Source organism: Salmo salar, chromosome ssa13 (assembly GCF_905237065.1).
Source record: "Salmo salar chromosome ssa13, Ssal_v3.1, whole genome shotgun sequence".
NCBI classification, from domain to species: Eukaryota; Metazoa; Chordata; class Actinopteri; order Salmoniformes; family Salmonidae; genus Salmo; species Salmo salar.
In genome coordinates, this window is record NC_059454.1 from 104,461,617 (window position 1) to 104,471,261 (window position 9,645).

The 9,645-nt window shown below is 44.1% G+C and overlaps 1 protein-coding gene across 1 annotated transcript; it reads left to right on the plus strand.

Annotated features, from left to right (window-relative positions):
* Positions 1-1,533: 1,533 nt before the first annotated feature.
* dnajc21 (DnaJ heat shock protein family (Hsp40) member C21) lies at positions 1,534-9,483 on the plus strand. Its single transcript, XM_014138870.2, has 12 exons — positions 1,534-1,922; positions 2,217-2,310; positions 2,704-2,827; positions 3,758-3,886; positions 4,596-4,724; positions 5,118-5,290; positions 5,589-5,725; positions 6,002-6,095; positions 6,306-6,449; positions 7,468-7,698; positions 7,999-8,089; positions 8,334-9,483. Exons 1-12 carry the CDS (start codon positions 1,826-1,828, stop codon positions 8,490-8,492), a joined length of 1,602 nt encoding a protein of 533 aa, XP_013994345.2. The 5' UTR covers positions 1,534-1,825; the 3' UTR covers positions 8,493-9,483.
* Positions 9,484-9,645: the final 162 nt, after the last annotated feature.

Here is a 9,645-nt window from a genome sequence, read left to right on the forward strand (position 1 = left end):
GAATACTTTCCGAATGCACTGTATGTGGTTGATTCTACACATGTCGGACCCAAAGCCAGTGACCTCACTGAAATTCTAAATAAGGAGTTACAGTCAGTATCAGAATGGGTGATTCATAATAAACTGGTCTTTAAAACATCTACAACTAAAAGCATTATATTTGGACCTAAACCTCAACTGGAGTTGTTTATAAAGGGCGTGAGTGTTGAGGAAGATAAACTCCTAGATATAACATTGGACGGTCAATTATCATGGTCAAGTCATATTGACAAAGTTGTTGTTTATAAAATATTTTCTGTGTTTTTTACCGAAAAATGAACTGTATTAGTTGTTCAGCCTCTGGTCTTGTCCCATCTTGATTACTGTCTGGTAATATGGTCAAGTGCAGCAAAGAAAGACCTAGCAAAGCTGCAGCTGGCTCAGAACAGAGCAGCCTTGATTGCACATAACGAACTAACATGAACAACATGTGTAACAGTGTAGGTTCCGTCCCTCTCTTCGCCCCAAACCGGGCTCTAACCAGGGACCCTTGCACACATCAACAACTGACACCCCACGAAGCATCGTTACCCATCGCGCCACAAAAGCCGCGGCCCTTGCAACGCAAGGGGAAACCCTACTTCAAGTCTCAGAGCGGGTGACGTCACTGATTGAAACGCTATTAGCGCGCGCCACCGCTAACTAACTAGCCATTTCACATCGGTTACACATGCATGCCTGTCTTTCCTGGTTGAGGCTTGACGAGAGATTAATTGCTTCTCTTCTAGTTTTTGAGAAGTATTAGTGTAATGAAAAATCCAGATTGTCTGCATAAACATTCAGCTCAGACACCCAGACATACCCAACAAGACATGCCACCAGGGGTCTCTTCACATTCCCCAAGTCCAAAACGAATTCACTGCAACACCTACATTTCAGTCTGTCTAGAGGGGGTGGCAGGTAGTCTACTAGTTAGAGCATTGGACTAGGAAGCAAAAGGTTGCTAGATTGAATCCCTGAGCTGACTAGGTAAAAATCTGTTGTTCTGCCCCTGAACAAGGCAGTTAACCCACTGTTCCTAGGCTGTCATTGAAAATAAGAATTTGTTCTTATTAATTGACTTGTCTAGTTAAAAAAAAAAGGTTAAAAAAACCCACAGTATTATACAGAGACATGATTACATGGAACTCCCATCTCCAGTTACTCAAGCAAACAGCAAAATTAACTTAATTTTTTTTTAAAAACATCTCATGGAAAGGCTGCGACTGTCTGTGAGGAGACACACCACACACACACATAATTTGCGTGACTGTCCTTGTCTATCAGTGTTTTGTTACTTGTCATGTTTTTTGTGGACCCCAGGAAGAAAAGCTGCTTCCTCTGCCAAAGCTAATGGGTATCCAAATAAGCACACCAAGCAAAAGCTGGATTTAAAATGTTAAGAATTGTTGCTGTCAGTTCCACACCAATTTTTTGGTCATATTCACAATCAACAGAAATCAAGCTTACAACAATTTTCTTTTTGACCTTTTTCTTTACGAAAAGACTGTCCATGATAAATTACGTCATATTTAAGCGCGTAGTCCCTGGCAGTATTGAAGCGGGTCCACGATGTCCGGTATTTTTCAAGCTGAGATACAAGGACAGACTATGCATTTTTAACTAGAATGAATATTACATTTATCTGTAGATCTGTCCACTGTTATTCATAACTTTCGGTTACTGTTGTACTGAGTTGTCCTATTTTGAGGACAGAGAAGGCTGTTAGCTTAGCCTTTTAGCTAGCTAAGATTAGCAACAGGCCAAATCGTGTGGATTTCAGCTAGCTGAACCAGCTCAACTCAAAATGAAGTGTCATTACGAGGTGTTGGGTGTCAAAAGGGACGCGACTGATGATGATATGAAGAAGGTATATCGGAAATTAGCCCTGAGATGGCATCCAGGTACAGTAAACGTTGTTACCGTGTATTTAACTTGCTAGCTACATTAGCCAGCTGACGTTAGCTGTTAGCTCACTGATCAGAGAGGCCACGTCCAGTGACCCCATTGCTAGCTAAACTGTAATCAGTGTGGGAGACTGACAAGTAGAACTAGATAACTAACGTTACTGCTAGCTAACTACCACCAGTTAGTTCGCACTGCTTTTGCACTGGTGTCATGGACGTTCTCTCTTCACTAAAAATATGTTTGTATCTTCTAAATGTATTATTTGTTGAACATCTTAATTCCATTTCCAGATAAGAACTTGGACAACGCAGATGAGGCAGCTGAGCAGTTCAAACTGATCCAGGCAGCCTATGAAGTCCTGAGCGACCCACAGGAGAGAGCATGGTGAGAAACAACTTCATCCTCATTATCCAAAGTAGTAAAGGTCTTTTGACTGAGATGTTGGTGTGAGATCCATTCAATTGTTTGGAGTGTCCAAGATGATGAGTGTGCTGGAAGTTCTTCCTTTATGAGATCTAACATTTTAAGGCCAGGACTTTGTATGGAAATAAGTTAATATTAGTGACCAGAACAGATCTTTGTCTTTCCTTGATTCCTTGCATTGTCCCTCCTCGTCTCCTTGACAAAGATGGTCCAAGGTTCTAGCCCTTGCACATTCTCCTCCAATGCATTTTAAGGAGGAGAGAATACAAGGAATTGGGGAAACACTCATTTAGGAAGAGTCGAGCTATAGTAATGCTAATACTGTGCTTTCCGCCTCTCGACTCCTGTCTCCAGGTATGATAACCACAGAGAGGCTCTTCTTAAAGGTGGGGTCAGCGGGGAGTATGCTGATGAAAGTGTTGACCTTGTCCAGTTCTTCACTGTCACCTGTTATTCTGGTTACGGGGATGATGAGGAGGTGAGTGTGACAGTCAGGGAGGAAGCATCTCTGTCAGGGGGAGCAACTGCATCCCCTAGTAAGTTCAGATTCTTTGTGGACCCCAACCCCATTAGTTGCCCATCCCTGTTACTTTGTACCAGCAGAGGGCTGCAGAGTAGTGTTACTTTGTACCAGCAGAGGGCTGCAGAGTAGTGTTACTTTGTACCAGCAGAGGGCTGCAGAGTAGTGTTACTTTGTACCAGCAGAGGGCTGCAGAGTGGTGTTACTTTGTACCAGCAGAGGGCTGCAGAGTGGTGTTACTTTGTACCAGCAGAGGGCTGCAGAGTGGTGTTACTTTGTACCAGCAGAGGGCTGCAGAGTGGTGTTACTTTGTACCAGCAGAGGGCTGCAGAGTGGTGTTACTTTGTACCAGCAGAGGGCTGCAGAGTGGTGTTACTTTGTACCAGCAGAGGGCTGCAGAGTGGTGTTACTTTGTACCAGCAGAGGGCTGCAGAGTGGTGTTACTTTGTACCAGCAGAGGGCTGCAGAGTGGTGTTACTTTGTACCAGCAGAGGGCTGCAGAGTGGTGTTACTTTGTACCAGCAGAGGGCTGCAGAGTAGTGTTACTTTGTACCAGCAGAGGGCTGCAGAGTAGTGTTACTTTGTACCAGCAGAGGGCTGTAGAGTAGTGTTACTTTGTACCAGCAGAGGGCTGCAGAGTGGTGCTCTGACATAATAATCCACACTCGGCCTCCCAGGTCACAGCGTGTACTAGCATGTCTCACTGTGTGGATGTAGAAATGTAACAACACATGTGTATAACAGTATAATAATTATTGTTACAGTGTAGTGTTTGCTGTGGAGAAAATGTGGATTTGTTCGCTGTATAGAGGATCCAATCCTTTTAGGTCTCCCTGTTTTTCAATGGGACAAGCAGGTAAAAAGCGGTTTCCCCTCTCCTTTTCTCAGGGTTTCTACACAGTGTACAGGAACCTGTTTGAGTCCATAACTACAGAAGAGATGGATCACAGTAAAGAGGAGGACGAGGAGGAAGATGAGTTCCCTTCGTTTGGAGACTCTCAGAGTGACTATGACACGGTAACGTTTGCCCTTGTTAAACACACACGCACACACACAGACACACACACACACAGATACACACACACACACACACACACAGAGATGTATACACACACACAGACAGAAAGGTGCACAAACTTCCTCTACCTTTGTTCAGTCTGTGACCAATGCTGATAGTGTTGTGGCGTGAATAGAGTCATGGGCCGTAACAGTGTCTGTAGCGTTAGTTCTGGCTTTGCTTCAGCATGGTTACTGTATTCCATCCTGGGCTCTCGCTTCATCTCAGAATGGTTCTATAGACAGAGTTGATTTCTGTGAAATAACATTTGTCTGGTCGGTCTCTACCATTTGGTCATTTTGCACATTGGGTTATATCACAACATAAGTCATTGTGTCATGATGATGATAGATACATTAATTCACTTTGTATCATAGACTCCAGTTCATAAAACACTGTCTGTGTCTATAGGCAAACTTTTTATCATAGTGTTTTATGAACTGGAGTCTGTCTGTCTATAGGCAAAGTTTTTGGCTCGAGGTCCACATTGAGATATCGAAATTCAACCGACGGCCGCACAGATGAAATAGAAATCCTTCAAGGGCTGTAGTTTCCCAATGGTTTAGCAGCTCCACACTAAAGCCTATAACCATCGCCTGTACTGTACCTACCTCTCTGCTCCCTGAGCTCTAGTCATTGTGTATAGCTCTCTGCTTCCTCCTCTCCCAGGTTCACCTCTTCTACGCCTACTGGCAGAGCTTCTGCACCCGGAAGAAGTTTGCTTGGAAGGAGGACTATGACACGAGGCAGGCCTCCAACCGCTGGGAGAAGAGGGCCATGGAGAAGGAGAACAAGAAGGTACTGCTGTTTTCTTTTTGGCCTTTAAACCCCAAACAGTGAGGCAGTAGCCTTAGAGAGGTGGACCAGCAGCCAGAAGGTTGCTGACTCAATCCCTGGGCTCGGACGAAGCAAAAATGGGAATGGAATTGAACACTCGGCTCCTGCCGTTGTGTCCTTGAGCGAGGCTATTGTATTCTAAGTGCCTGTGTTCCTATTCAGCCAGTGCATATGTAGTTCATACATGTGGTATGAGCCACTGAAGATTGGTGAAACTAACTGAATGTTTTGTTGTTATGCTCACAAATGTTAGGAAGTGAGACTTCGATTATATGTGAGCTGTTTGATATAGAACCAGCACCGTTCTTTCAACACAACAGATCTGAATGGACCATAAAGTATTCTTCTTCTAAGGTCCGAGACAAGGCCAGGAAGGAGCGCAGCGAGCTAGTGCGCCAACTGGTGGCGTTTGTGCGTAAGCGTGACAAGAGGGTGCAGGCCCACAAGAAGCTGGTGGAGGAGCAGAACACTGAGAAGGCCAAGAAAGTGGAGGAGCTACGACGCAAGCAAAAGCTGTCCCAGGCCAAGTGAGTTCACATAGAAATATGATATGTAGAACATATGCCCCTCTAACAAACAGAAGCTTTTACAGGCCAAGCGAGTGTTGCTGACTACGTTGCAGTTGGACTGCACAGAATCACTGATCTCTATACTTGTTAAAATAACCTCACCTTAAACTGATCCACTCACATGCTAGAGGGTCAGACTGCGGTCTAGAGGGTCAGACTGCGGTCTAGAGGGTCAGACTGCGGTCTAGAGGGTCAGACTGCGGTCTAGAGGGTCAGACTGCGGTCTAGAGGGTCAGACTGCTGTCTCCTCTCCTAGACTGGCGGAGGATTACAAGGAGCAGAGCTGGGTAGCCATGTCTGAGATGGAGAAGGAGCTGCAGCAGATGGAGGCTCAGTACGGAAAGGAGTTTGGAGACGCGTCAGAGAGCGAGGAGGAGGACCAGAGAAGAGGGGGTCAGTAACTCCGGTCTCAGACTGTGAAAACACCAACTCACTCTGAGGAGGGCTAGATATTTCTGCATACAATAGCAGGTATATCTTAATCTACTGTAGCTTCTGCGTGAGTAGTAATGACAAGAATGGATTTCATTTATAGCAGTGTGTCATGTCACATTTAACTGTGGGGTGTGTTCTTTTACCACCAGATCTCAAAGCGTTTTACATTGGTTCATGTGTGGTTGTTCTTCTCATACACGACAACAGTCTCCATGTAACAACTGTTCTCCACAGATGAACAGAAAGATGAGACCGAGGAACTCCTGGATGACTATTATGATGACCTGTACTGCCCTGCATGTGACAAATCCTTCAAATCAGACAAAGCGTAAGTAGTGAGGTCGTGTTCATTAGGGCACACAATGGAAAATGTTGCAAAACAGTCTGCATTGGAAAACGAAATGAACATTTCTTACTGGTCAAATCCAGGTCGTCCCGGTCAGTTTTCTTCCTTTTGGTGCCGAATGAACACAACCCGGTTTACCTGAGGGAAGACTGAGTTCAGTTCATCATTAAAACATGTTATTTTTTTGCACAGAATGAAGAATCATGAGAAATCAAAGAAACATAGAGAGATGGTGGTATTACTACGGCAACAACTGGAAGAAGAGGATGAGACCCTCGGTCTGAAGGATGAGGAGGAGGAGGAGGATGAAGAACTAGAAGAAGCACCAAGACAAAAGTAAGTTCAAAGATATATTTTCTCCATCCAAAATATGAGAAACTACCTGGATGTTACTCTTGTCATTGGACAATTTGCCATTATAAAATTGTGTACAAAACATTAGGAACAAAGTCAAAAACTGACACGCATTGATGGGGATTTTTAAGATGGATATTTGGGCTGCGTCTCAAATGCCGATGTTGCCCTTCGGCATCTAGGGTGGAGCAGTGTTTGTCAGACCATGATGTCTGTAGTGTCCGAATGATTTGTCGTACAAAATGTGGAAAGATGACTCTCACGAACACGGTGTTCTCAGTTTTGCTCTACGCCCTCCACTTCTGTCTGTATCGTCCCAACAGTTTGGCCTACATGCTAATATGACCCCTCTATGGAAAGGGGAGTGTGTCACAAACACGTTCATGTGGGCATCCTAGAGCAAAATGCACATGTTGAGCTCCAGGATCCCCACAAGCCTCTCGAGATTAGTCTGAAACTAGCTGGGCACCAGTTAAAAATGAATGGAAGTATATATGGAGATAGATAAGGAAACTTATTGTCGACACTAAGCTATCTTATCTCTCGGATATAAAACGGATACTTTGTTTTTGGGGACCATCTGTTTATCCATGTATGAAGCTCTAATTCAATCGAGTTTCTATGAGCTAATGTCAGTAAGGCCAAATTCAATGTTTCCTGCAATCATTTCTTTTAACCTTTTTTTTTTTTAAGGGTCCTAAAATGGCTAAAGGATCCGTGTGACCATCTTAAAACAATTCCATATGTTAGCTTAAACTGTCTCCTCCCCTTCATCTACACTGATTTTGAAGTGGATTTAACTAGTGACATCAATAAGGGATCATGGCTTTCACCTGGGCTGTCTGTCATGGAAAGAGCAGGTGTTCTTAATGTTTTGTACACTGTGTAAACAGTGGTAGATGAACAACGTCATTTGAACAACGTCATTTGAACAACGTCATTTAACAACGTCATTTTAACGTCATTTTAACCGTCATTTTAACGTCATTTTAACGTCTAGGCTGTCTAAAAAGCAGAAGAAGAAAAAGAGACAACAGCAAAATGGGCGGAGCCCCACAGAGGAGGTAGTAGGGAAGGGCGTGGCCCCAGAGCCCACATCCACCCCCACAGACAATATCCCAGAGAGCCCTCTATCAACACAGACCAGCGGTGAGGCAGAGGACCCCCAGCCTGCCTCGGAGCCCCAGCAGGCAGCTGCGGAGGAAGACCTCACAGCCACAGAACCAAAGAGGTGACCTGACCTGCCACCATCTTCTATCAAAACTACTGACAGGATGGAATGGACAGTATTTAGGATTAAGCACTAGCCTGGTCCTAGATCAGTTTGTCTATCAAAACTACTGACAGGATGGAATGGACAGTATTTAGGATTAAGCACTAGCCTGGTCCTAGATCAGTTTGTGCTGTCCTGAGTTGGCAAGACGGCAAAACCGACTTGGGACCATGCTAGAGCAGTGCTGATATAATCATTATCTACTATACAGGTATATTCATGCATTCTGACTTGTAACTTAAAACACATCTTTCTCAGCTCTGGAAAGACTAAGGGGAAGAATAATGGAGGAAAGGACAGCAAAAAGAATGTCCAACCACAGGGAGGAGTGGAGAAAGGAGGTGCAGAGGTTTGTACCAGCCACAGCTACCGGTCCTTAATTGATTAATCAATCCAGGAGGGGTTTGTACTAACCAGAACTTGGTGCCCTTAATTGAAATGTAATACAATGATTTCATTACCTTGTCTAAGGCTACTTAAATGCATTTCTCATCGATTTGAGTCAAAATTGCCTGTTTCTAGAAGTATCCACAGGTGTTTTGTTGTTATGAGTTCATTAATGAACCATTCTGCTGTCTTTTAACTCCCCGAAGGAGCTGAACCTGCGCTGTGTGACCTGTCACTATGAGTTCTCTACCAGGAACAAACTGTTTGACCACCTGAAGACAACGGGACACGCTACAGCCGTGTCACACGGTGGCAGTGCACCCGCCACGGGCAAGAGCAAGAAGGAGAAGAGGAAGAATAGATGATGGAGGATACAGGAGGAGGGGCCAAACACTACCACCAGCCACTGGGCTGTAGAGATGGACGACTGTCTTACTATATATTATAGGAGGCCACTCATGGTATTGAAGGCCTGGAATTTTAAAAAAAACGTTAAAGATTGTCTGAAAAGGAGTTGAAGACTGTCTGATTGCTGTTTTTAGGATTTTTGCATGTTAGAAAACAATCAATACGTCCAGTCATGGAGGACTGGACGTTGCCGGGTGATCCTGCATAGCCAACACTTATGGTCGTTGTCATGCCAAATGACCATAGGAGTTGGCTTTGTAGCACAAACAGATGAGACCTCCGGGCTAGACTGGATAAAGGAGTTCCAGAGGATGTTTTTGTCTGGCCAGCCTCTGTGTCTGGAGGTCTGTCTCAGGATTGCCCCCTAGAGATAATGTAAGGAAGTGAGCCAAGTCCAACTGATATCTACTCCACCCTTCCAATATGACCATGTTAGAGGTGCTGCCACTGTACCTGCTGCAGAATTCAGCTTTGTGTCGACTGATCCTTTGGAAGTTTTGCAGCCGTTCTGGTCAGGGACATTAAGCAACTGGACTTTTTTCCTGTTTTGAACGGGTATTGTGATGCTGCTGCTCACTCAACATAATGTTATATTTATTCAAATAACAGTCTGACTCCGTGTTAAAGCTTCCACTTTCTTATAAAACAAGATACTGCATAAACATGGACATGGGTCATTGAATTTGCCTGTAAACAACAAGGCCCTCACACTGCTTTATTGACAACGTTTCCATCCCAAACAGATCTTTGTCAGGTTTTTATTTACCTTCCTTGACAAAGATCTGTTTTGGATAAACATAGTCAAAGCGGTTGAATTGGGAGCTTTAACAGTGTGTGGGCCTTCTTCTTAATTAGCCCAGAGCCTAAGTTTAAAGATGTGCATATAACTAACTTTTCATTGAATTTGCCGCCATGTCTGATGAATAAATGTTTCGTGTTTATGGCTCACTTCAAATCTATTTATGAAGGGTTTCTCAATCTACTTATAATTACAATTCAAAGAGACTATGTGTAAATAAATGTGAGAAGAACCAGGGCATATGAATTGTACCTCCCTAAGCAAGTACTTGTCTACCCAAAGTCTCTTGATCTATTGGACTTTACATGCAC

Coding starts and splice junctions, on each gene's coding strand:
- dnajc21 (XM_014138870.2), top strand. CDS start 1,826: ATGAAGTGTCATTACGAGGTGTTGGGTGTCAAAAGGGACGCGACTGAT. Junction 1,923..2,216: donor AGCCCTGAGATGGCATCCAG/GTACAGTAAACG, acceptor TTCCATTTCCAG/ATAAGAACTTGGACAACGCA. Junction 6,450..7,467: donor GAAGAAGCACCAAGACAAAA/GTAAGTTCAAAG, acceptor TTTAACGTCTAG/GCTGTCTAAAAAGCAGAAGA.